Source organism: Coloeus monedula (assembly GCF_965178545.1).
Source record: "Coloeus monedula genome assembly, chromosome: 3".
Taxonomy (NCBI): domain Eukaryota; kingdom Metazoa; phylum Chordata; class Aves; order Passeriformes; family Corvidae; genus Coloeus; species Coloeus monedula.
Window position 1 is genome coordinate 54,908,277 of NC_138783.1, and position 25,521 is coordinate 54,933,797.

Sequence of the window (25,521 nt, forward strand, 5' to 3'; positions counted from 1 at the left end):
AGGGTAGGCACAGTAGTAAAATGGAGCTATTTGACTAGAACTGTAGTTGTAAGTACAGTTCTTGATTTTAAGATAAATTCAAAAGTGTAGATACAGTTCTTGAAGCCATGTGAAATATGTTACTGTTAACAACTAAACTTTAATGAAATTTTTAAAGTGAAGCAGAGAAACAGGGAAACTTGTACAAGTAATGCTTTACTAAATAAAACACTCTGTTCTAAGCAGTTTTATCACAGCCCAGTTTTATATTTTCACCATATGTGATTATTAAAAAATTAAACTTTAATCCAAGAGGTTTATGTATTGCTGTTAGGCTAATAATTTTTATTGTGTGTGATAACAAACTTTAAAAATAGCAGCGGGGTGTCTTGTCTCTGTTATTTGCCTGTTTTCTCTCAAAATACGGTCTACATTCTGTGTCTGGAATATAGTACTGTCTCATATTTTCACAAATTGGAAGTATAATACACATATTTTTGTACATACTTTGAGGGCAGGACCAGCTGCTGGAAAGTGTGTGATTACAATATGCTAAAGCAGACTCAAGCTAAGATTTGTGATTACAGTACTTGGATTCATAATTTTACCACCAATTTTGTTCTACTGTAATGACTGATGAACTTCTTTTCAGATTTTGCCAGCATTGTGTGTTCTCATTTACCATACAGATATAAACGTAAGTAATTTTTAAAGTTTTAGATATTTAGATTCTTTGTTTTTGCTAGAAAGATAATGCTGCAGGATTGTGTTAAAGTAGTAAACTTGGGTTTGTGTGTTAATTTATGTATAATTAAGTCATAAATGCACAATTAAATATGAAGACTCATCTAACTGTAGTCATTCAGAGCACAAAAAAGAAAGTGAAAATACCATTTCTGAAATACCTTTTGTAAAAGATGGCATTTTTTTATCCTGTACATTTGAAATACCTTTTAAAAATCCTATCTTGTGGAATTGAGCACTAGAAAATTAAAGTGCCAGCTTTACCATCAGCTGCACTTTAATTCTGCCCCAATTTATAATTTTGCATAGATGATACGTAATGTATGCGTAAAAAAAATTATGTGTAATTCTGTATATCAGTCCAGTCAAGTATTGTGATCATAAGGGTAAAATCTGACTTTTGTAACCTGTTGGGTGCCTGACTTTGCAATGTTTAACTAAAGAAATCACATATGAAAATATATTTAAATAAACAGTAATAAACTATTGTTTTGTGGCACCTTTGACAACCATCATGTTTCCTTCCTTCAGTACTTCCCACATTCCTGATTCATGAGTTTACCTGGTTTTTTCCAAGTAATGTCCTAGGGGACGGACTTACCTCATGGAGCCTTATATATTGGGACTTCAGAACAAAGCTCTGTGTAACCGAGGGATATTGAGCTGCTTTTCTCCTCCTTCTCCTATCAGGACTTTGTAATCCCTACAGTGATCCTTTAGTTTAGGGAAGAAGGAATTGAACCCTTGTGTCTGGTTCAGGGATAAAATAAAGCATAAGATTGGTGGGACTATCATTTGTTAGTTCAACGCTGTAGTAGTGGTGTTTCTGCTGCTTTTTTAATGGTTAAGTGGGCTTGTCTCCACAAAATATTTGTACAGTTTAATCTGGGATTTTGCCAGGGTTTTCCCAGTGTAATGTGAGTGGGAGACAGCACACGGTGACTTTTCAATGCGTAATTTGGACAAAGCTGAAAGGAATTAATTGTGAAACCAAATATACTTCTAACCTGTAGGCTCTTTTTCCCTGGCAAATTTTAAAGTTTTGCAAGCAATGATTGTATGAGAGCTTATTGATGTAGGTATGAGACTGTGATGCCAGGTTTTGACTGATCCTCAATTAGGGTGTCCATCATTTTGATCCTGAGAGTCAGGTGCTAGTTTGGAGGTACCAGTCTGGTCCCAGCCTCTCTGTACTGGAGCAGCAAACCTATCTTTGGAGATGAGTCAGTGATGCAGGTAGGTCAGCCCACAGTCCTGTGAGCGCTTCTGGCGGCTGCGGCTCTTGTCACCAACAGGGCTGTGGGGCAGCAAACTGGTGAGGCACTATCTCTCACTGCTTCTGCTGCCATAGTGGCTCCACTGCAGCACGTTCCGCTGTCCCTGCAGCACAGGAGGTGAGGGCAGCAGCAGGCTGTGGCAGGAAAGCCTTTGGGCTGTGCTGGCTGGCATCCAGAGCTCAGTGGACGCAGCCTGTGGGTCAGGACTGGAAAGTCCTTCCTATGTTCTACTACTGCAGTATTCAACTATTCTCAAAGCGGGTAATTTAAATGGGTATCTGTTTCAAAAGTAGACTAGATCTAGGTTCCTCAACAGATGATGTCCTTAGTGGGGTCCAGATTTCTTTTCCTGCAGTTCCCAACATCATCTTTATGTGATGTGATACCCCTCTTTCTGCTGGCTTTGTTTCTGCTTCAGGTACTGCCTTTCAATGACTAACTTTTGTACCTGTCTATTTTTAAGGGCTTTCTAATCGTCCTTATCAAGTCATCAGTGACTATTTTTTTTTTCCTTGTAAGATTCTCAGATGGCCCTGCATGATAGGCATTCCTCTGTGGATTTTGCTTTGCTTGAACACTTCTCAACAGTTGCCACATTACAATAGTTGCTAGTCCTTTAGTTGGTATAAGAACTCCTTTCCTTTGCTGTGTTTTTTATTCTTAATATGAAGGCAGGAAAAGGCATACATCCAGAATTGTTTGCAGTTTCACTTCAGAACTGCACTAGGGATCAGAAATGCTAAGGTGTCAGATGGATTAGAGACTTAAGGGAATTTATGTATTCCATAATCATAAAATAGCACAGCTAACAAATTACAGCGGCGCTAAGGAGGCTGTTGGTATTTTCTTCAGGAAGTTACTAGCACAACTACTTACTTGAGCTGGTTGTCTATCTTAGAAATGCAAATCAAGCCCAACAGTTTACCTTTGTGAGATGATGTATGGTGTCACTTTATGCACCAAAATGTAGTATTTAATTAAAAAAGAATTTGAGAGGACATCCAGAAATTACTCTGATGGAACAAATGGCCCTGGTTTTCATAGTTGTACATAATTAACATTTTACTGATTAGGTCTCATCATAATAATGTTTAAGTTTTTCCTATAACTAAATTGCATGTTTTTCTCCTCTCCACCCCCAGATAAGTGGAATGTTGTTCACTAAATTAAGCCTTCATTATACCAATTTTTCTGTTCAATATGTAAACCATGTTCTCTCCAATTTGTAGATTCTTGTGGACACTGTTTGGGCTTTGTCCTACTTAACAGATGGTGGAAATGAACAGATACAAATGGTGATTGATTCGGGAGTTGTACCTTTTCTAGTTCCCCTTCTGAGTCATCAGGAGGTTAAAGTTCAAGTAAGTCTGATTCAGTTGTGTTTGAATAGTCCTTTGTATGCTGTTTGCTAAAAAAATGTGCCTTACAGTATGTATTAGTGGAGTTAGTGAGATGAACATTTATAGCTACATTTTGTGCAGGTAAAACTGAAGAAAAAGTGTTACCTACACTGGGGAAAAAATATTAAAAAGAAAGAAAACTCAAGCAAAACAGTACATACAGTTTTAAGTAAAGTGACAGGTTAAACATTAATTTCTGTTGTGTGACTACCAGAGGTGCCTTCCTTTTGTAGTCCTAAAATATTTAATGACAACAGATTTTACATTTTCCAGAATTCAAGTAATATGCACTCTTGCTGTTGCTGCATACATGGTTGTGCATATTCTATCTGAATAGCTCATGGAAATCAGTATTTTGGAACCTTTAGAGTATTGAAATATTTGCAAATGCTGAGTCCTTTTAGTAAAGTAAATTTGTAATTAGCTGTGAAAGGTTAACTGAGATTACTTGGTTAATTTCAAAGACAATGGGAAACTAAAACTTAGTTAATGTGTACTGGGTTTTTTATGAACCATCCGCTGTAATACGGAGCTCTTTTGTGTATCTGCATTTGACATGTTTGTTTAGTTTGTACTTCGGATGAGATTTGGCTGTCTTGAAATTTGTCAGACTAGTTCACGTGATGAAAGAAGTCTCTCCAGTATTTTGTCACTTGTAAAGCATTTTACTGACCAATACATAAAGATGTAAAGTCCATTTCTGAAAGTCACCTGAGACTCAGTAAGTAGTTGTGAGGTTTTGAGTGCCCTAGTGGGGAGCTGAATGGAGAAGTGAGCAACCTGAGCAGACATAGAGCCTAGAAGCGGTTATTGGAATTGTAACACAGATCAGGTACATGATGAATTAATCTTCTAAGGTTTTAATATTCTTTTAATTTCTAATCTTTGCACTTTTTGAGTTGAGCTGCAGTGCATTTATTCTGTGATGTACTGTGTCTTTTGATGAAACAGTACCCATTTTTCTGATGTAGCTCAAAGGATGAAGTGCTAAATTGTATTTTGCAAAGTGTTTTTATAAAGAGACATCTTAAAATTATCTTTGTTATAGCATAAGTAACAGCATTGTCTTTAACATGCAATTTTTTTTCCTTCCCACTCTGGATATTCAGACAGCAGCACTGAGAGCAGTAGGCAACATAGTAACTGGTACTGATGAACAGACACAAGTTGTTCTCAATTGTGATGTTTTGTCTTATTTCCCACATCTCCTGACGCATCCAAAAGAGAAGATAAACAAGGTATGATTTGCTTCTTCCTAACTTAGTATTTTTAAGAAATAAAACAGTAGCCTGTGGAATATTACAGAAGAATTTCCTACAGCTGTTATTTCCAGCAATTTTGTATAAAGATGCAGCCTTTGAGGCTGATGCTTAATTAGGACTGAAACCAGACAGCCATAGTGAGTATCCGTGCATTGGTGTTGATGCCTCGTGCTTTCTGGGAGGACTGAAGGGTTTTGCTTTGGAGTGTGATACTCTTTATTTGCAAAGTGAGTAACTGGCTAACTTCAATTACAGTTTTTTATAATTTAGGTTGAGTCCAGTGAGTTGCATAAGACTGATCCAGTTTTCCCACTCCACCTTTTCAAAGTGAAGTTTGTTCTCTTGTTCATCTTCTCCTTCAAGGAAGGAGGGTGTATCACTGCCCTTTCCTGAAAATTGTCTCTGCACTTCATCTCCTTCCTTTTGGCAGAAATAACTTCACTGCTGCAAGGATTGGGTGGAGTAGAGAGAGTTTGATGCAAGTGATCAGTGCCTTGTTTTCCAGAGCTGTATTTCATGTTATTTGCTTTTTTTTAGTCATTGTGCCATCTTCCATTGCAAAGATGGTCTGTCTGAGGAGAAGGCTTTTTTGTTTAGATTATGTGATTCCCCCATATAGTGTATCATTGAGGAAAAATCTATTCGTGAGGAATCTCTGTTTCTTCAGGCCCTGTCAGCTGTGAAGATTTCTGAAGAAGTTATCTTTGATAGTCAAACTAATGTGATTTATTTTTGCCTGCCCTTTTAGCTCTTACAAAAGAATGATGAAGAGCTCTTTTGAATGCCAAGGAATTATTTTTGTACAAGAGATGTACTGAAATGCTTTGAGTTTTTTTCAAGTCTGTATTGTGAGAGGCAAATAGAAACAAAGGCAAGATACACATCCCTAAAAAAGTGGGAACCCATGTTTTTTTTCTGCAGTGCTTCATAATTGCCTGCTTGCTACATCTTTTAAAAGATTGGAGCCTTTTTAAGATGTTTTGGATTGACAAGTGTCCCTCTTTGTAACTGGGAATTTCTAACTGCCATGAGATAGGTGGTAGCTGTGTGGGTGAACCTCCTGAAGGAGTAACTGCTGAGCAAAGTCACAGGACAGAGTGTCCTGTGTGATACTTGAATGCGCTTTGTGGACACCACTTCATGTTAAACAAAGTAAATGGAAGGTGGAGTCCTCCTTTTAACATAACAGAAAGCTACTACTGAGCTGTCAGTAGTAGGATTACAGGATAAGTCCTTTTTTAATGATGCTTTACCAGTTTTCCTATTTTCTTTGCAAAACTGATTGAAAGTTTAAAGCTTGTCTGTGACTCCAGCAGTGCAAAGTGGATATAAGGTTTACATCAGTATTACTCCTGAGGTATGGAGACACTCCTTGTGTGAGAGAGAATCTGGCCCTGTGGATCAATCATATTAATTTTACATTGATTCCCTGTTGTCTTTCACAGTGCTATAAAAGTTTGTGTGCTAGAAGTGCTAGCACACAAAGGAGGAGGCCTGTTTAGTGATTGCTCATGGTATGATTTTAGGTTTTGAGGTGGTTAGGCTTGGTTGAGTTCTTTTTTTCATTTGCTGACTAGTTTTTGAAAGTGTTTTGCTTTTTTGCTTTATCCCATTGTAGGAAGCAGTTTGGTTCCTTTCCAATATCACAGCAGGAAACCAGCAACAAGTTCAGGCTGTAATAGATGCTGGGCTAATCCCCATGATCATACACCAGCTGGCTAAGGTCAGTCAAGCTATCAGCTATGCAAGTTGTCATCCTCTTTTTATAAATCTGACATGAGGAGTTTGTGATTTTTAATAAGTTTGACAGATGTTTCCATGCGGATTTTAATGAGCTATTAATTTTTTTTTTCAGGGGGACTTCGGGACACAAAAGGAAGCTGCTTGGGCAATTAGCAATTTGACAATAAGTGGGAGAAAAGATCAGGTATGTGTAGTGGGATTTCAAGCTGTCACTAAAATGTTCCACATGCAGCCATTTGTGTAAGAAGCACAATGTTGAAAGCAATTTTTTTTGTTTTTAATTCTTTAGGTTGAATACCTTGTACAACAAAATGTAATCCCACCGTTCTGCAATCTACTCTCAGTAAAGGATTCTCAAGTGGTACAGGTGGTGCTGGATGGCCTGAAAAACATCCTGATAATGGCTGGCGATGAGGCTAGCACAATAGCTGAAATTATAGAAGAGTGTGGAGGTAAGAGCTTACTAGGCTTTTAAAAAATGTCATTTGCTGGATGTTGTTCTGTCTTCTCCTTGCTGCTATTGATGTTTACTGCAGTGTTATTCACCATGGGCTATTTGAGTAAACAAGGGAGGCTTGTAATGAGAGATGTTACCTTTTTTCTGTTTAGTTTGGAGATGGCTGTGTAGAGGCAATTGTTGAAGGAGCTTTCTGTAGCTTAGGTATTTTTTAGGTTTCGATGAGAATTGTAATTCTTTTCATTTGATAGTTGCACATACTTTGTCCTGTGGTAAAACACACAATTTTTGCTCTAGTTCATTGCCTTGAAAGCAGTTTGAGGACCATAATTTCATTACAGACCAAAGCTGGATGAGGAGTCTTTCTGATATCACAATCCAAATTGTAACATATGCTAATTAATGTATTCTAGCAAAGAGATACTGAAGAACATAATGCACTGGAAGCTTTTCCCTTGTGTTATTCCATATCCAGTTTGAAAATGGGACTAGCTGCTTTGTCACCTTGCTGTTTTAAACTTACAGGCAACACACAAATGTAGCCACTTCTTTTTGGTGGTACATGGAAAGCACAATGACTAAACCAAAAGTTATGTAGTAGACAATAGTTTTAAAAAATAGAGTTTTATCTAAACCAGGAGAAGACTCCATTATCCATTGTTCATAAAATGGAATATTCCCTGGCATGTAAAGTTCACAAACTACTTCTTTGCTCTTAGAGACAGAGAGAGCTGCTGTGTAGGTCATATTGTCAAACTGAGCTACATCTTTTCTAATGTGTTTCAGTAGTAATGTTTAATCATTTTTCTTATTGAAAGTAGTCAGTTACTCTGGGTTAATCTTACAAAACTCTTCTCCATTTTCATTTATTCAGGGTTAGAGAAAATCGAAGCCTTGCAACAGCACGAGAATGAAGACATTTATAAACTAGCATTTGAAATTATAGATCAGTATTTCTCTGGTGATGATGTAAGTATGCAAAAGATGGAAGAGTATATGCACTGTGCTGTTAGCTTAGTAACTACATTGTCACTGTTCCTCAGTTCCAGTGGTCATACATTATCTTCAAAGTTAGTTTTCCTGGTCCTGGTTCAGTAGAGTTTCCCTCAATTTAAAGTCTTTGAAGAGTTTCTCAATACTAGGACTTCTCTTCAGCAAAATCAAGAGGACTACTCTAGTTTTGCCTAACAAATTGATTGATGCTGACTTAATTTTGTCACATTGACATGTAATTACTTGTGATTAGAATCTAAACATTTCTCTGGCTCTCCTTTTTATTTTCTCATACATCAGTCTTTGGAAGGGGAAGCAGATCCTTACTTTCAGATAAATTTTTGTATTCCAACTCTGAATTTGCTCAGTCTGGATTCTGCAGTGAAAAGTCATCAAAACTATTAACACTTTTTGCAGCTGATTGTTGCCATCCAATATTTTGTTGCACCCAGATTAGGTACTTTGACCCTCTGGTTCCAGCTCCTCCTGCTACTGGCTGCTTGTGAGTTCCTAAGGAGCACTTCAACATGCAATTCGAAGACAAATTATCTTTTCTAGGCCATCCAGGGTGTCTGTAGTTCTGCAGCCTAGCAGAACTATGTTTTCAGTTCTTCTTTTAAATTGAACTTGCCAAATGCCTGCTCTAACTTCAGGACTCAATAATCTTCAATTCATGGGCCCGTCACGTGATTGGGAAGTTAGTCAGCAGAGGCTAAGTAATGTGAAAAGTTTCTTATGCCTGTAGTGATTCTGTTAGCAGTGTCTTAAAGTCTCTGTAGAGACTCTTGAGACTTCTGCGCCTAGCTGAAGAACACAGTCTGGTTGATGTGGGTGGAAAAATACCCCTGTTGAGGTTAGTACTCCTTTTGTGCATTTATTTTTTACATTAATGCAATTTAATCTATGTCTGATGGGCTGAATCTGCCTCCTTTACTCAAGAGAAGGACTTTCCTTCAGATTATTATATTACTGTGTTTTCTGGAGCTTCTGAAACTTAAAATTGTAGAAGTTCCATGATTGCTCCAGGGAGACGAGATTGGTTATGTTAGCCTGATTGGCAGTGTTAAGATGGACTGTCCAGGAGTATTCTTACCTTCTGTCACTTCAGGATCTTCTGTATTCTCATGAGATGTTGCTGGCTGCTCAATATCCCTTCATTGCTAATCCCATCTGCTCCTTTCATGTGCTCTGTAAAGTGCACAGCTTGTACTTTAGGAGCAGCACCAACAGCTTCCTGACTTCAGTTTCTTGTGTTAAAGGCGGGTGACCTTAGGTGGGGTTACTTTGTAGTACCCCTGCAGAAGGCAGAAGTGCTAATTTATCAAAACACAAACATTTTGCGACGCATTCTGAAACCAGACTCAGTCTTCATGTGGGCATGATGTGCAGATTGTTGCTGTCACCAAAGGCCTCAATCTCTTCTCCCCAGTTTAGACAGTGTCACCCAAAGTAAAGAGAAAGATTTTAGGTGCGTCAGTTCTGATGTGTGCACTACTGTTCAGATCCCCACACAAGAGCTCTATCCTGCTTCAGAATGACACACAATCTCAAATGAAGCTCAGAGAACCGGTGCAGCTGGTAATTTGCAAGAGGATGGGTAGGGTTTAACTTGTGGATATTGTTGCTACTGATCGTGTTATTTGCTATTCCTTGAGGCTGTAAATACCTAAATTCTAACAGCTCTGAGGAAGCTGGGTGAAGCTGGCTGCTGATTCCTTTCACTCTGTATCCATAGAGCAATGAAGTACTTTTGGTTTAAAACCAAATTCAGATTGTGCTTATGAGACCTATATAAAACTGCTCTGAAATGGGTAGTTCTAAATCCTTCAAATTCTGATAGGAGATACTAAGAACTCTTTTAAGTTTTATGTAAGTATTTCTATCAGCTGCTGATAAAAAAATATTTTCATGTTGAAAGAAAATGGGAGAAAGTACAAAACTAATTTTGGAATCCACAACTAGTGATCAGCCAACTCCAGAAGTACTAAAAATTGGCACTGAAAATTAAACTGCGTAGCTAAAATAATAACTGCTTTAACCAAACAGCAGCACTATCCCTAACCATTACAATTTTCTGTTTCTCTGATGGTATTAGAACAGAGTAGATGAGTTGCTCTTTTTAAACGTATTTGAGGAATTGAATTGGAAAAACAGATCTAATTTTATTGCAATAATATTTTTTTAAAAAAAGAAAATAAGAACATTTGTTAATTTCTTCTCTGTGTACCCAGTCGTGCAGGGAATTGGCCTCTCACGTGTTTCTGTTGTTGTGTTTTGTAGATTGATGAAGACCCCAATCTCATTCCTGAAGCCACTCAAGGAGGTACTTACAACTTCGACCCAACAGCCAACCTTCAAACAAAAGAATTTAATTTTTAAGTTCAAAAAAAGTGCAGCTTCTCTTGTCCCACACCAGTACGAAGCACCACCAGATGGCTACCAAGTGAAGAAACAAAAGGCTCCAAGACACACATGCCTCTTCGTTTGATGCTTCTAAAGCAAGCCATGTATTGGTCACTTTGCAGTTGCCAAACATCACTATCACATGGACTGTAAATGCATATGCATGATCTCTTGAACTGTTTCACAATTCTTTTTAACAGTCCCAACTACCTTTTTTTGCCTTTTTCCTGGTGCCACATGCTGACAACCGCAATCTGCAGTTTTGTTAAGAATATTCCATAGTGGTGGCACATTGGCTTTCCACGGAAAAGTAGCTTCTTTGGAAAATGGTGCGCTGTGGATCAAGACACTTTGGTATGATGCGTACATTTTGGAAGACTTTACAGGGGCCCAGTTTGCTCTGAGCCTCCATCATCGTCCTCCACAAACATATTTTCATAAACTTTATGTGGAAGAATAGATTCAAAAATGCAAGCCAAATGAATTTCATTGGTGAAACTGAAATAAAAGTAACTTATAAAAACAACACTTGGCAATTGATTAAACACTTAAGTTTAAAACAAACAAACTACTTCAGCTATCAGTAATTGATGTGTGTTCATTAACTGCCTCAGAAACCAGGGTTGGAGAATGAACTGTAGATTTGGACTGGTAAAGCTTTTGCCATTATACCTAATTTTTGAGAACAGCGAGCCCTATTTGACCACTCACTTCAGCCTGTGTGTTCCTGCTGTTTTGAAGTAATCAAATGCTGTGCATGGTATTTTACCTGAGCTACAACCTGTTATGGACTTGAACTTCTGTTTAAGCTGAAAGCAAGAGTCCCAGACTGTAGAAAAAAATTCTGTCCAAAAATGTATTAGTTAAAAAGAATCTTGCTTTCAACTTTCAGTAGTCAATATCTTCTGTTTTAAATTGATAATTGGATATGGTTGATTTATATTGGGTTTAAACTGTGGAGCTTTCATGTTTACTGTAATTTAGTCTTAAAATATTTTTTACTTAGTAACCAGTGCTTATGATGATGTGGTTGGCAACAAACCAGCAACTACTTAGAAGCGTCATAAAAGCTTCATTCTTGGAGTATTGGAAGAGTAATTCAGAAGTTAGTCTCAAATCTTATTCATGTGATTAAAAACATACAAACTGGTTGATGTGTGAGGCTGTATCGAAGCTGCCGTTACTCAGCATAAACCTGATGTGCAGCGCACATTAAATAACTTTATATAAGGTATATGAAGTCACTGCTTTTGGAAAATCGCCTGACCCAGTCACTTTCAAAGGGATTTTGGTATTGCTGGGGCGAAGATCGGTAATTTTGAAATTCTGTAAGCTATCACACAAACTGGTTTTGTTGCTGTTGTTTACTGGGTGTAATTTCCCAATGCATTGATGTGAAGGGATAGAAAAATCTAAACTAATTTAGTTATTGGATGTGGGTTGTATTTACTGTGATGAAGATAAGGACAGATGCCATCAGAGCTTTGTGGATCAGCTGTTTTTCCACTGATGAACAACACATAGCAGGTGTGCATTCATTAAATATATATCTGCCAAGGTGGAGCCACTTTAAAGAGTGAGTTGTCTTGTATCTCAGCTGGATACAAGCGTATGTTTAAACTGCAAGATTTTTACTTGCTAGATAATCTGTTTTAATATAGTGGTTTGGCCTCTGATTATTTATAGGTTTTATAAATTTTAGAATCAATTTCTCTTTAAGGTGGCTCAGATTTTTCAACTCTTGTGCACATAAAATTGAGTTGAAGTTCATTGTGCCTTTTTTCTTTTCCCAGAAGTTGAGTTGAAGCTTCATATGGTAACTGCATCCTATTCACACACTATAGTCTAAAATCTTGAAACTGTGTGGTGTTCGCTAAAAAACTAAACAATAAAAAGTCAAAGTTAGGTAAGGTCACAAAGATTTTGTGAAATTAAGAGTTCCAGCAGATGTTATTGTGAACAAATATTTTCCCTCTTCCAATTCAATCTAGTCTCCTTTATGCCATATAGACTGATGCATACCCAGTTCAGCCTACACTCACTGTTATTCTAGAGATTACATACAAATTGATACTGAAACAAGTTTTCCTCTACTGTAAAGATTCAATCCTTTTCTTGCACTCAATGCATTACAATAAAAGTGAACATCAGAGAACTGGGTAAGGCAGGACAAAGTGCTTGCTCAGTTCTTTCTGCTGTGACCTTATCAGCTTTTGATTGGGATTGCACCATTTCATAGTTAATAAAGGAAACAAAGTATATTGCTGCACTTTTACGTTTTCAGAACAGTGTTTAAAATTGCATTGTTTTTATTATTTTTTTAAACTATCAGTTAAAATAGACTAAAACGTTCTTTCAAAGAGGCATCTAAATGTGTTCCTAATTTTGTATATGGGCTTAGGTTTTGTAACCAATAAAAAGCTGCTATCAAATACTATAAAAACATTCAAGAACTTATTTTGAAGGTTATGGAACTGCTTAGTCTTCATGGATTGACTTAGGGGTTTTTGTCTTTGACTAGATATTAGTTAGCAGAACTCCGCATCAAAGTTCAAAGTATGTTACAAGTATGAATAAAGTAAGCTAATGCAGTCATCTCTGAAACTTTGGATACGGAGTTTTATACTTTGTATGGAGATGTTTCCCAAGTGTGTACAGGGGGCTGTGCTAAGTGGGCTGCAGCTGCTCCATGTAATTACTGAAACGGTGACTTCAGTTCAAAGGCTTGAAGGTGGACCAAGAGTGTCAAGGAACTTCCACAGTTGACTTCGACCTCTAGAAATGTCCTTTCCAGGCTCCTGGTGTGAGGCTGATTGCTGATTCAGCACTAATTTAAGCTCAGGATGGTGCACAGGGGCACCCAACTCCTGCCCAGTGTGGGTTGGGAGGGAGCGTGCACCAAAACTGGCCTTGGGCTGGACAGCCTTTCATAGCCAGCATCCCTCCTCCCTGGCACGAGTGACGCCATTGGGATGCTGCTTGGGAACAGCTTGGAACCGTCAGAGGCTTGCATTGTCCAGCAGCCTTCTTAGTACAGTCCTGCTTTCATTACGGTACAGCACCAGTGGGAGGAGACCACTTGAACTGTTTGAAAGGTGCCTGTGACCGCAACCATGGCTTTGCCATCCTTTCTCTGTGTCAGTCTGGGTCACCCAGAGAAACCCCTGTCCCCATGGGTGGGAGATGGAGATGAGCTTCCAGTGCTGTACTTAAATCTTTACAAATGCTTGTCCGTGGGGATATGAAGGACAAAGATTTCATAAGAACCTAATTCCCATTTCCAAAAGCTGTTTAGTCCCTTCGGTTCCTTCAGCTTTCAGTTGACAAACTGAACTGTGTTGGGCTTTTGCAACCTGTTAATCATCCTCTAGATCCTGCCTAGAGGACTTGAATGACACTACATTGGAATATATGGAATAAATAATGCATTACTTTAGCCATGTCTTATTTAGAAAGAGTAAAACCTAGATGATATCTTAATGTTCCCCATACTTCTAAAAATACAGAGACTTCAATCTTGTTTGCTTGATCTACTAAACAGAGAAATGAGTAAGAAGGTCCACTGTCAGGCAGATTTTTAATTGATTTTTTTTTAATCTCAGTGAACTGAATGATAGTTGAGGCCCACTTTGTTATTCTGCTCTCCTCTAATGCCCTCTAGATTCTGAATGTCTTTCAAACTAGTCCTTTCCACCAAATGCAGTGTGTTGTGTTCCTTCTATTTTGTTACATGAAAAGTACTCCATTTTGTGGCATAATTATACTTCTATTCAAACATATGTAGGACAACAAATTTCGCCAAGCCATCAGGAAGTCCTTTTCAGGAAGAAAAGGAAAAAAACCCCAATCAGTTGAAAACTGTGAGCTCCAGCAGGCAAAGCCTTGGTAGGTTTTGCTGCAGGGGTTTGTCATGATTGTCACTGTCACCTTGACAGCAGCATGAGCTGGAGGTGCCTGAGCTGTACAGGTCTGCTTCAGGCTGGGACATTACTTCAGGCTGCTCAGGAAAACTGCCTCGTGTCAAGATGCAGAGTTAGGAGCTAGAGCAGCTTTCTGCTTCCCTGATCCTGCCATAGAAATGGTAACGGGGAGGTCTGCTCTGTGCTGGCCCTGGAGCTCTGCACACAAGCAGCTTCGTGTTCAAATGCACTCATGATACAGCTTTCTTGGGCAGCATCCCAGTTTAAAAAGGAACAGAAGAGCTGATTTTTTTCCAACCTCAGTTGTAAGGTTTTAATGTCAGAGAGATTGCAACCTTGTGTATCAAACCTAAGAATGTTAATAGAATGAAGGTTGAAGGCTTTAGGCTGCTCTCTGCCTTTATCTACAGCAGTAGAGTCACCACACAACTTCAGAGGAAAAGGGGCAAGTTCTGTGAAGGATTTACATACCCTGCAGGGGGACTGTTCCCTGGACACGGTGGGGGAACTGCAGGAGGAGGTTGGTTGTCCAGTTTGCTCAGTACATTAAGTGGGCTCTAGGGACAGAGGTGTGGAACATGGATTAACTATCCTCTTTCCTAAGTAGGGTCCTGTGGAAAACTGGTGGTTGGATTATTTTAATGGGCTGAAATGAAGTGTAACGGAGCTCCCATCTGTATCTGTTATTTGCAGGCTGATCATCATTAGTGGTTTTTGCTTGTTTTAACCCTAACTCATGGAGCCAGATGATTGCCTGTACAAAATTGTTTGTACACGAAGAGGGAGGATGAAACTGAAATATTTTGCCAGTGGCTTCAGCAAGTTCAATTCTAGGTTTGTGCAGAGAAATGCTTAAGGGAAGCTGCAGCTCCTGCCCTGAGATTAGACCCGTGAGTGTTCCTTTCTGTTTGATGCAGTTCACAGCTGGTTTCCCCTGCATTTCATACTTTTATATCCTGGTAGAGCTCCCTGAAATCTGCATACTGCCTGCATTTTATAATATTGAAAATATGGGATTAATTCCTTCTGTTCTTCCTGTGATGATCCCAGTTTACAGGAGGTCTGGCCCAGTAATTGTGAGAGTATTTACTTGACATTGGTTCTCAAGGAGTGGTTTGCATGGTCTTAGGTTTTGTCATTTTAAGCATGGCAGCACATAAATCTCAGGAGGTGATAGGTGTAGAGGGAGCATTTGGACTTGTCAAATTTTCATGTTTAAACCAAATACGTAGAAAATTTCAAAAAATGTGTTGTTTCATCAAAAGAAAAGCGCTCTTTCAGTTGTTTCACATCTCTCAGTCACTGCCTGTACTGGTTTAGAACAAATATTAATTTTTTTTAAAAAAAAAGAGGCTAACCCCCCCCACCTTTTTAATGCATGTTTAGTTCAATTGCTGCTAAAATGTTGCATCTCACATGGAAAAAAGTTCTGTCCAAAGGGCTCATTTGTGAGCACTTACAGGGAGCTGGATGTGCTGGATACTTAGCAATAATGTTCACTTCCAACTCTGTAATCTCAGTCTCAAATTCTCAAATTTCAGGGCTCTGTGCTGAAATATTTAACCCTTTGCTGAGAAAAGGGCCCAGTCCAAGGCAAGTAATTAGCAAGGTGGCAACTTGCTCCTGCAGTGGCAGCATGTTCCTTTCTCCCTGCTATCAAACTGCTGGGGTTTTAAACACAACCTCATTGTCAGCAGCACAGAGCCAAGTGTTTGCACTGAGTTTTGCATGGCTGTCGGTATCCAGGGAGGTGTTTTTATGGAAAGTCAACCAGAGGTCTGTTCTTGAAATATTAAAAACTGATGGAAAGGGAAGAAATCACATCTTGAAAAGGTCACAGTTTTCTCTGTATTTGATATTTTAGTCAACATCTAAACTCTTCAATTTCTGCATGAGTTTTACTGACCTCAGTTGTGTATTAGCTTAAATTTAACAGAAGAAAGATTTGGCCCCTAAAGGTGGGAAAGAAAATATGAAAATGTGAGTCCTGCATGTTTAGAAATGGAAGTTTACTGAGGTCCATGATTTTTCTTGATGTAACCTGGGGGCTGCTTCTCATGCTTCCAGTTGCAAGAATACTGCTACAAGTATTCCTCAGGGCCTTTGTTTGCTATTACCCCAGTCCCAGTCACCTGCTCAAAGAGAAGCACTGCAAGCACTAAAGTGCTAACACTGAGGACGTGGGGGCTCTCTTCTCCCACCTTGGAAATCGTCAGACAACAGGCAGCTGAACTGCATCTATGTTCCTTCCAAGCTAAGACTGTGTGAGAGCTAAAAGCGGTGGCAGAGAAGCAAAAGCTCCTTGCTGGATGGGTGTCAGTGCCGGCTGCAGGCTCCGTGCCTGGGGACTGACTTCCCAAGTCAGGCTGTCCCCCTCCATTGCACCAGAGAAAGTTGGTGTGCACATAATTTGCCGCTTACTTACTCAGTGTGTAGTTGCTCAGGGTTATAGAGTGGATGGCTGGAACTGAGCAACTGACTCGAGGCTGCCTAGCTTTTGTTTTACAGCTGAAATTTCCTGCACTGTCCCTGTTTTTTAGGGTTTGGGTGTTTGTTTTGGTGGGGTTTGTTTGTTTGTTTGGGGTTTTTTTTTAAGAGATGTATTATTTATACTGCTGTTCTATCATGGGTATATCATGCAGTCTCAAAACTCACAGCAGGCATGTCATCAAAAGCTCTTTCCTGGGGCATATCACCTTCAAGAAAATGGCAAGAGCCATTAAGTTCCAGCACCAAGAGACTGAAATAATTCGAAGGATGCATCTCCTGTGAGGTGCTCCTGTGTGGCCGTGGACTGGGCGGTCGGGGGCCGCCTTTCCGCAGGCTGCTGATCGAAGGGACAGGCAAAAGCAGGGCGAGCTGGGGCCAGCCCTGAGGGCACAGGAAGGCATAGCCTGTCAGAAGCCATTCTGTCAGAAGCATTTTCAGCCTCCCCCTCTGGTCAAGGCCCTTATCTTTCCCAGAGAATTAATGCTCTAAGGATCTGTTTTCCTGCAATTTTCCTGCCTCCAGCAGCATGTGAGCTCCCATGCAGTGGTGGAGGTGGCTAATGGGGTCTTCCGCTCTGCCAGGGAAAGGTACAACAAGGTTATTTGTTACCTGTGCTGATGGTGCTGGGGGCATAGATAGCAATGTGAGTGTTTTTATTATGTGGAAGAAAGGTAGGGTGCAGAAAAGAACAACAAAAATATTGAGTCTGGTTTTTTTATTTAAGATAGAGTGGCATCTCACTGAAGTAAGTCACAAGTGCAGGGAGGAAATACAGGAGAATAAAGGTCTTTCCAAGGGAGAAAGCCTGGGGGAACCAAGGGGACTAATCAGCACCTTCCTGCCAGGCTAAGGTGCTGTATCACCTGAAGCCCTGGGGTTGCCTGCAGCCATCTCCAACAGGACACGTCCCCCACCCTCACAGTAATTCCTAGGCACTGTCTTTGCAGAGCTGCTTTTCCTCAGGAGCATGGCACACATTGTGCCCATCCTTCCCAGGGCAGCTCTGGACACTCAGGATTATTTTCCCATGTTTGCAGCCCAAAGTCTGCTCTTCCTGGCTGAGCTTCCCTTGCTTTGCCAGTGATGGGTCCACCCCATCCTGCAGAAATAGGGCATCTGCAGGAATGGTCTGTCATGTTTTGCCTCTGTGTTGGACTTCTTCAAGGAACAGGGAGAAGATACTTCTCCATCCTTTTGAGAGCACCACCCTGAGGCACATTGTGCAGATATCTTACAGCTGGTGCAGTGCTGGACCCCTCCTCCAGCCCTGTACTGGCTCAAACCTTACGTCTCTGAAAATACTGCCTGTGTGGAAGGGTGGAGTTTCAGCATTGATCCTCATTTACACCATTATTAAATGAAAGGGCTATTGTTAAGGGCTGTCAAAAGCCAGAAAATCACGAGGTATAAAGTGTGTGTCTTTATAAGTAGTACAGATTCCCCCCTGACCCCCCAGGAAATGAGGGCCCCAACTCTTCTCTCAGCTGGTATCTTTCTTCCCCAGGAAACCCCCAGCTGGGTCTGTCCAAAGTCCTTTCCCACCATTATCAAACCTCCCACGGGCCCATGTGACTTTGTTCTCCCTCTGCAAAAACGAGTGGCTTTGTAACCCCACCACTGTTTGGTTAAAAAGCAAATATTTCTCCTATGCCCAAGGCAAAGCGTTGCTGCAGAGCTGCCGATCACCAAGCAGGGGTTTTTTTGTGCAAGTAGTTGTGTCCTGTTGGGAAAAAACCTCATTGTCACATGCAAAGGTGTTTAGCCAGCACAAGCCAAAAAAACCTAATAAAAATTTGAGGTGTAAGGGAGAATTTAAGGACAGTTTGTCAGCTCTGGGAGCTCCAGGGAGATTGTTTCTCACAGCAATTAGCAGACAAGACATTGATGGTGCTGGTCTGGTTTAAAGCATTAGAGCTTTTGAGGTGAGAAGTGCCCAGGTTGGGAATTGCCAGGAGCAGAGGTTTGTGCTTCTGGTCTGACCACAGAGAGGCAGGTGGGGCACAAGCAGAGGGGGACACACTTATCAGGTGTGGGTCATAGCAGTTGGTTAAATTATCTTTTTTTTCCCCCCTTTTGGCAGGAATTTAATGCAAGTCACGCTGTGTGAAGTATGAGATGGGGTGATGACGCACTCCTGGCCACCGATGCATGGCTGAGTTCCTAACCCAAATCCCAGCCTTCACCTGGCATTTTTAACAATATCCAGATGGCAGGCTCAGGGTTTCAACTCAAGCAAATGCATCATGAAAAAATCAAATGTGGGAAAGCTTAGACGAAGGCCAGTGAATTAACCCTTTGAAGGCTGTGATGTATTGAACAGTAGTGTGTCATTTGTCTTAATCACTATTGCATGACTGGCTTTTAATACCATTTGGCACCAGTATTGATTCTTTTTAAGAGATGGCATCACATGTGGTTCTGCTCTTTGTTTTTCCTTGGTGAGTTACCTGTGGGGAATCTTTATAGGTGGTATTTCCGGATTTCTTTAAGAGGAAGAAATTACTTTACAGCTGTTAGGAGTATTAAGCAAAAATTAAGACATTCCACTGCATTATACAGCCTGTCTCCTAAGAAAAAGGGGAGATTGGAATCTTTTTTTCCATGCTGTATTTGAAAAGAAAACTCTTCTTAGCCTTTAAAAAAATTCTTATTGACCTTTTTTCCCCCAAGCATTTTCCAGGTCTCTGGCTGCTGCCCTAACACTCTCCTCCCAGTGTTACATCCAGTCACAGATCCCTCTCATGCACCCTGTGGCTGCCTGTTCCTTCTTTAAATACTTCATTGGCAACCGTCCATGCCCTCACCCTGCAACCCCGGGATCTCGTGGTTCCCCTCTGATCTCAGGCCCTTCAGCAATACTGAAACCCATCAGGGAAGCTCCATCAGAAACTGCAGGACAAATGGCACATAGGTCCATCTGAAAATAAAGCAATGGTGCCAACAGCAGAAATCAGCTACTGTGCAAGTAGGAAGTGTTTTGTGTCATGGACTGGCTGAAAAATGGAAGTTGTGAAGAGAGCAGGGAAAAGGGGAGTCATGCTTCCTGTGCTGGTAAAGAGGAAAAGATGAATTGTACTTCCTGTACTGGTTTTAATGTTGGTTGTTTGGGGGTTTTTTTCCCAGTTTGCTGCTTTCCTGCTCTCTGGAGGTGGATGGAAAACTTCTTGACAAAAATGAAAAAATAAATCTGTGCTGGGTTCCCACTCAGGAAGCTGCTTTAGCAACCAGTCCCACAGAAATGTTAGTAAATCAGTGAGGAATGAGCTATGCCCTTTCACTGTTTGCAGTGTGAAAGAGGAATGAAGTGTCTTGATGTCCTTGAAAAAAGCAGCAAGACATGCTGGTAACTCCCACTGCAGTGATCCCTGCAAAACAGAGAAGAGATGGGAGGCCCAAGGGCTGGAATTTCTAATGGGCCTGGGCAGGGAGGCTGCTCTGGCAGCTCCAAGGAAGGGTAGATACTTACATGTATGGCTCATCTCAGTGGAGGGGGGGCTGGGAAGGTTAATGCACAGTTATGGATTTTGGTTATGTCACTGTAAAGGTTTATACACACCAGAATGCATCCAGAAAAGCTTCTAAAAAGGAATCTTGAGCAACCAGAGGAGGCTCTGGGACAAATAACCTGAAGGATGCTTCAAATTTGTGAGGAACCTGAAACAAAAGTCCAGAGGATTTTTCTTTTACCTGCTACTCAGAGAGAAGCTGTGTTATTTTAGAAATCAGTGCCTAAACTGTGACACCTATCCCATGCCCAGGAAGATGGAAATTAAGTTGGAGGGTGCTCCATGAAATCCATAAGGAGAGTGTTTTAGGGATCAATATCACTCCATGTGGCAGCGGGTCTCCTGCAGAATTGCCAGGAAGGAGGTAACAAACTTCCCTCCCTAGAGCTGGCTGCTTCCTGCAGACTGCCATGCTGCTCCCTCTGAACCAGGCAGGAGTTTTGACACTGAAACATTTAAGTGCTGTTGGGTGCAATTAAAGCAGGGCAGTGCTCATTAGACTGACTTGTTTTAGCAGATTTTCTCCTGTCCAACACAGGAGAAAAGAGAAATCATTAGAAGTAAACTCTGCGCTGCTATTTCAAATATTACGACCCGTCATTGTTTTGACAGTCTCTGAACAATGGCATAAATGGGCTGAGTAATGTGACCAAGCGTCCAGAAAAGTCTTATTCCAGAAAACAAGGATGGTAAATCACATGATGCCCCGTGAGATGGGGTGTTTTGCCAAATTACTGCTTCAGGGGAAGCGAGAACAATTTCAGCAACTGGAATGTTGCTTCATCAGTTTCAAATGTTCAGGATTTCCATTGCCCCTTCTTCCCCACCTCCCACCTTGCTGTTCTAATTTTTAATTGGTGATGTCTACCAAGCCTCGTGGTTATCTCTATTTGCTGCCAGAGGAGCCTATTTTTTATCTTTTTAAAGAGCTTAATAAACACTCAGAGGAAAATGGGAAGGCTTCAGTGCCTCTTTTAACTACCAGCAGACAATCCTGTAGAGTCAAATGCAGGCATCAAGAGACACTTAGGAGTAAGACATCACCAGAACAGCCTTTCAGTCTCTGCTGAGTTTACCCTAATGCACAATTCCCTGTTTTGTGCCGTGCGAGACACAAGACCAAAACAGCAGCAAACTCAAAAAGGACAAATTATTTGGCATGGCAATGCAGCACAGAACCTTTTGTGTTGTGCCTCTAGAACTCATGTTCAAAGTGGCCAGCAGGTCATTGGACACAGGTGCTGGAGCCTTGCGTGCTAGAGGCAACAAAGTGACCACCTGCAACAAGCTGGAAGTGGATCAACCAGCTTATGTCACCTGCAAAGATCTGAAGACGTGATTTTGTTCTCCTTACCATGCACAGAGGTCATCATGTAATTCATTACATGATTCAGTGCTGTTTAAATACACTCCTAACTCTGAGTGCTTAGGCTGCATCGATGCTGCAGCACTGTTTTATAGCACGCAGTAGTTCCACATTAATGCAGCTAAAACAGTTGGGAAGGATGACTTTATTGAGACCTTCCTAGAAAAGTCTGACTCTGTTTCTTCGTGACTGTTTGAGCTCTCTATTCCAGCTGCTGCCTTCTATGAAGTGTGGCTAATAACAGCACCAGTAACAGCTGGACAATTAATTCCTTAACAACTGTAAAATGTTCTGGTATGAACAGAAGAGGATTTTGCCATGTATTTCTCCTTGGTGTTTCTAGGCTGAGTATGCTGTTCCTTGAAAGCTGATTTCTGAACAGAAACAGAAATGAAAAATAGAAATAAAAAATTTGTATCTTATCTCTCCCCTTCTCCCATTCATTTTATAATGAAGCAGGGACTACTATGAAAAATTTTAATTTTAACTCTGGATAACAGAATCTTGGATACAGGAAGCCCTCAGGCACACATTTTATAGATCTTTCCAGTGGTAAGCTGAGCAGGATTGGACAAAGACCATCACTGCCACAAGAGACCTGGTCCTGCTAAGAGCTGCCAGGGGTGGGGGTTTTTTTGTTTGTCCTGGGCACAGCTGGGTGTGGAGAGACCTTTGGTCACCAACCTGCCTGTGCCCATAGGTGCCCCTGGTTATCAACCATTGCATGTGGAGTGGTCTCATGCAGTTTCAGAAGTCTTAGAGACAGGGTTTTGTCTTGGCTGCTCAGGCCACCATGAGGATATTTAGAGGTTGACTGGCCATGGAGACGTATTTCCAAGCATCTTAAAGTCAGGTCTGATTTCTTTATATTTAAACATAATCCAAGGAAAATGAGGGACCATTTTCATAAAATCATTATTTGATAAAAAATATGGATGGAGAAAGAAAGAACAATTACAAGAAATGCATAAATTAATATACACACATCCTCAAACTGCATTACACCATCAAATCCCAGCTTGCTTCCATGGCTCGAAGATTATTATACCTGTAGATGCCACATGAAAACCAATTAGCTGTTTGGCCATTTGAAGTCTGGAGCTTACGATGCTCCCAATCAGCCATTCCTTTTAGTGCCTTCCTTCTTTTTCAGCCAATGAACATGTGATTTGTGCTGAGAAAGAAGCAGCATGGGGCACATCCAAGCTCCCCCCAAGGGAGGATCACCCCATCTGGATAGATGCATCTGGGCTGGGAGCTGCAGAATGAAGAAAGCTTCTGTCCCTTGCACACATCTCTGTTATAATTCATAAATGTCAAAAAGCACCCTTGCTGAACCTCTGGACACACAAGTGCCGTGGATGAGCTGAACATGGTGACAGTGGGACAAGCTGCAGCTGGGGATGAGAGTCCAAGAGATGTGGCCAAAACTGCTCCACGATGGGAGTTTTGCTCAGAGACCCTCCTGCTGGGTTTTGATGGTCAGGTCCTGGGTGTTTCACAGCATGTGCCAACTGCAGCTCTGCTCATTGTAGGGGGTGCCTGGAGGCTGGAATCCTCCGTGACAAATCTGCTGGCAGCAACGAGTGGGAAGGATCCATTCAAGGTTCAGGTTTGCTCTGGAGCTTGCCTCCTCTCTGCCAGCCCCGTGATGGGCTGCTCCCGGGGTAGGGAGCTCTGCTCTGAGCCCCGCAGCAGCATTCCCAGGATGGCCAGGACTTCCTGCAGGCCCTGGCCAGTGTGGGCACTGCACCCCCGGAGCACCCAGCGGCGCCCTGCCAGCCCCCCCTCCTGCAGCATCTCCCCCAGCTCGGCAGGAGCCAGCGCTCCTGGCACCTCCTGCTTGTTGGCCAGGACAAGCACAGGGATGCCAGCCATGCTGGGGTGGCTCAGGGCTTCCTCCAGTACTGCCATTGCTTCGGCCAGCCGGGCCATGTCTGCGCTGTCGAGCACAAAGATGAGGGTGTTGATGTCCTCCAGGTAGTTAGGCCAGCTGGCCCGCAGGCTGTCTTGTCCACCAACATCCCAGAGGGTGAAGGATACTCCACAGGGTGTTTGAAGAGACTCCACGTTGAATCCCACCGTCGGGCAGGTCTCCACAGCCTGGCCGCTCTTCAGTTTGTACAGAAGGGTGGACTTGCCAGCAAAGTCGAGCCCCAGCATGACAACTCGAGCATCTCTTTTCCGCCAGCCTTTGGAGATCAGCTTCCCCATTAAGATACCGCTGCAGCTGGGGGGGTGGGGGGGGGTGGGGGGGGGGGAATGCAGCCAAAAAAAGATAGAAAGCAAGCGTATTTCCTCGATGATGTGAGTTAAAAACAGAGTGCTCAGTCCTGCCCCTCCGAAATAGCACCTTAGGTTTTGCTGAAGAAAGACACCGGCAGCCTGCTTTTGCTTCTCTCTGTAGCTCAAATGAGGTGAGAGTGATTATTTATGAGGTGTGGAGCAGAGCCAGGGAGTGATGTTCAAAACAGCAGTTTCCATACCACAGCTCCGCTGCTGCTCACTTCTTTTCATTCAGGACCCGAAGTGATTAGTGCAAAACAGAGCTAACACTTTGCAGGAAGAGGTGGAGAGACTGCGGAGCAAGTTTCCTCCTCGCCACATACATAAATAAATGAGCTTCTGTTCATTGGCTTGTCTAGGAGAAATCCACCCCCTGCAGGACAGGACAAGGAGGAACCCGCGCTTCAGACCAGGGTTACTCTGGGAATTTGCTGAATCACAGCCCAAGGGTGGGGATTTCAAGCCTCTTGAGCAACGAGACAACGATTTTGCTGCCAGTCTTACGTTAAAAAGTACAAAACAAATCACTGTATCATCAGCTTTTGCTACTTTTTGAGCAAATGGTAACAACAGCAATTTTTTAAAATGCACACAAGTATGTTTTTTTAATGTCTCACTGAAATACAGTGAGTCAAAATGCTGTTCCTGGGGCAAAAACCCCATAAAATTCTTTACATCAAAGTATTTACGACATTTCAACTTTTCTAAGTGAAGCAAAGTCAGTCCTCTGAGAGGACTGAGGTGGCTGAGGGAGTATAAAAATCCCCTAAAAGAACGGAAAACTGTTTAACAAGACAGCACCCTTAAACTTTACATGCCAGAGGCAAAAATGTGCTGCTGCAGCAGCTCCCAGCCTCGCTTGTGCAAGAGCGGCTGATGACAGCCAGCAGAGTCCCAGCAAAGCCGATGTTTATTTATCTTCTTTATTGGTTGGGTTTTGCTCCTAAGAGGCTGCTCAGAGGTGTGCAGACCTCACCTCACAGCAGTAAGGCAGAGCTGCTCTCTAGCCACCTTTATTTGAGAAGGAAATGGGAACCCTGCTTTCCCTGGGACCATGGGGGAACTTTTAACGCATCTGTGGGAGATGCAGTTTCCTCAGCAATGATCTCCACATGACAGCTCCATGTCATAACCTCTGCTGGGGATGAAGTTCAGCACGGCACGTGGAAGGGACTGTCTGGTCAGTTGGTGGTTGCTGAGAGGCATCTTTCTTCCTCTGGGGGCAAGTACTTCAGCACTTTTTTGCAGAAAGGAAGATGAATGAGAAACAAAAGAGCACAAGGAGTGCAAGGGGTCCTACAGAGCACGTTTTGCAAGATACTTCCGTGATAAATGTCTCTCCCATAGTTAACCCACAGAGCTGGTTGGCACCAAGAGCCTCCACCAGCTTTATGCAGCTTGTGAATGCCTAAGAAAGGTTTTAAGAATCACGGAATACCAGATTGGAAGGACCTCGAGGATCATCTGGTCCAACCAACCTTTCAAGGCAAAAGCATGGTCTAAAAGAAGCTCAGCATGTCCTCCAGCCAAATCTTAAAAGTGTCCCCAACTGCTGGAGAACACACCACTTCCCTGGGGAGATTATTCCAATGGCTGATTGTTCTCATTGTGAGAAGTTGTCTCTTGTGCACAATCAGAATCTCCCCAGCAGTAAATTGTACCCATTACTGCTCATCTTTCCCACAGACTCCTTGT

The 25,521-nt window shown here is 41.7% G+C and overlaps 2 protein-coding genes across 2 annotated transcripts in view; one reads left to right on the forward strand and one right to left on the reverse strand.

Moving 5' to 3' along the window:
• Window positions 1-12,755, forward strand: part of KPNA3 (karyopherin subunit alpha 3) — a 49,368-nt gene extending 36,613 nt beyond the window's left edge. Inside the window, exons 10-17 of the mRNA XM_082277985.1 lie at window positions 632-676; window positions 3,230-3,361; window positions 4,510-4,638; window positions 6,281-6,385; window positions 6,518-6,589; window positions 6,695-6,857; window positions 7,737-7,831; window positions 10,136-12,755. Of these exons, the coding sequence (XP_082134111.1) occupies window positions 632-676; window positions 3,230-3,361; window positions 4,510-4,638; window positions 6,281-6,385; window positions 6,518-6,589; window positions 6,695-6,857; window positions 7,737-7,831; window positions 10,136-10,234 (840 nt within the window). The 3' untranslated portion in view covers window positions 10,235-12,755. The remainder of the gene's footprint in view (window positions 1-631; window positions 677-3,229; window positions 3,362-4,509; window positions 4,639-6,280; window positions 6,386-6,517; window positions 6,590-6,694; window positions 6,858-7,736; window positions 7,832-10,135) is intronic.
• Window positions 12,756-23,148: 10,393 nt separating this feature from the next.
• On the reverse strand, window positions 23,149-23,754 carry ARL11 (ARF like GTPase 11; the record flags this gene model as incomplete). Its single annotated transcript, XM_082279231.1, has 1 exon — window positions 23,149-23,754. The coding sequence occupies one exon, from the start codon at window positions 23,752-23,754 to the stop codon at window positions 23,149-23,151; it is 606 nt and encodes a 201-aa protein (XP_082135357.1).
• Between the last annotated feature and the right edge of the window lie 1,767 nt (window positions 23,755-25,521).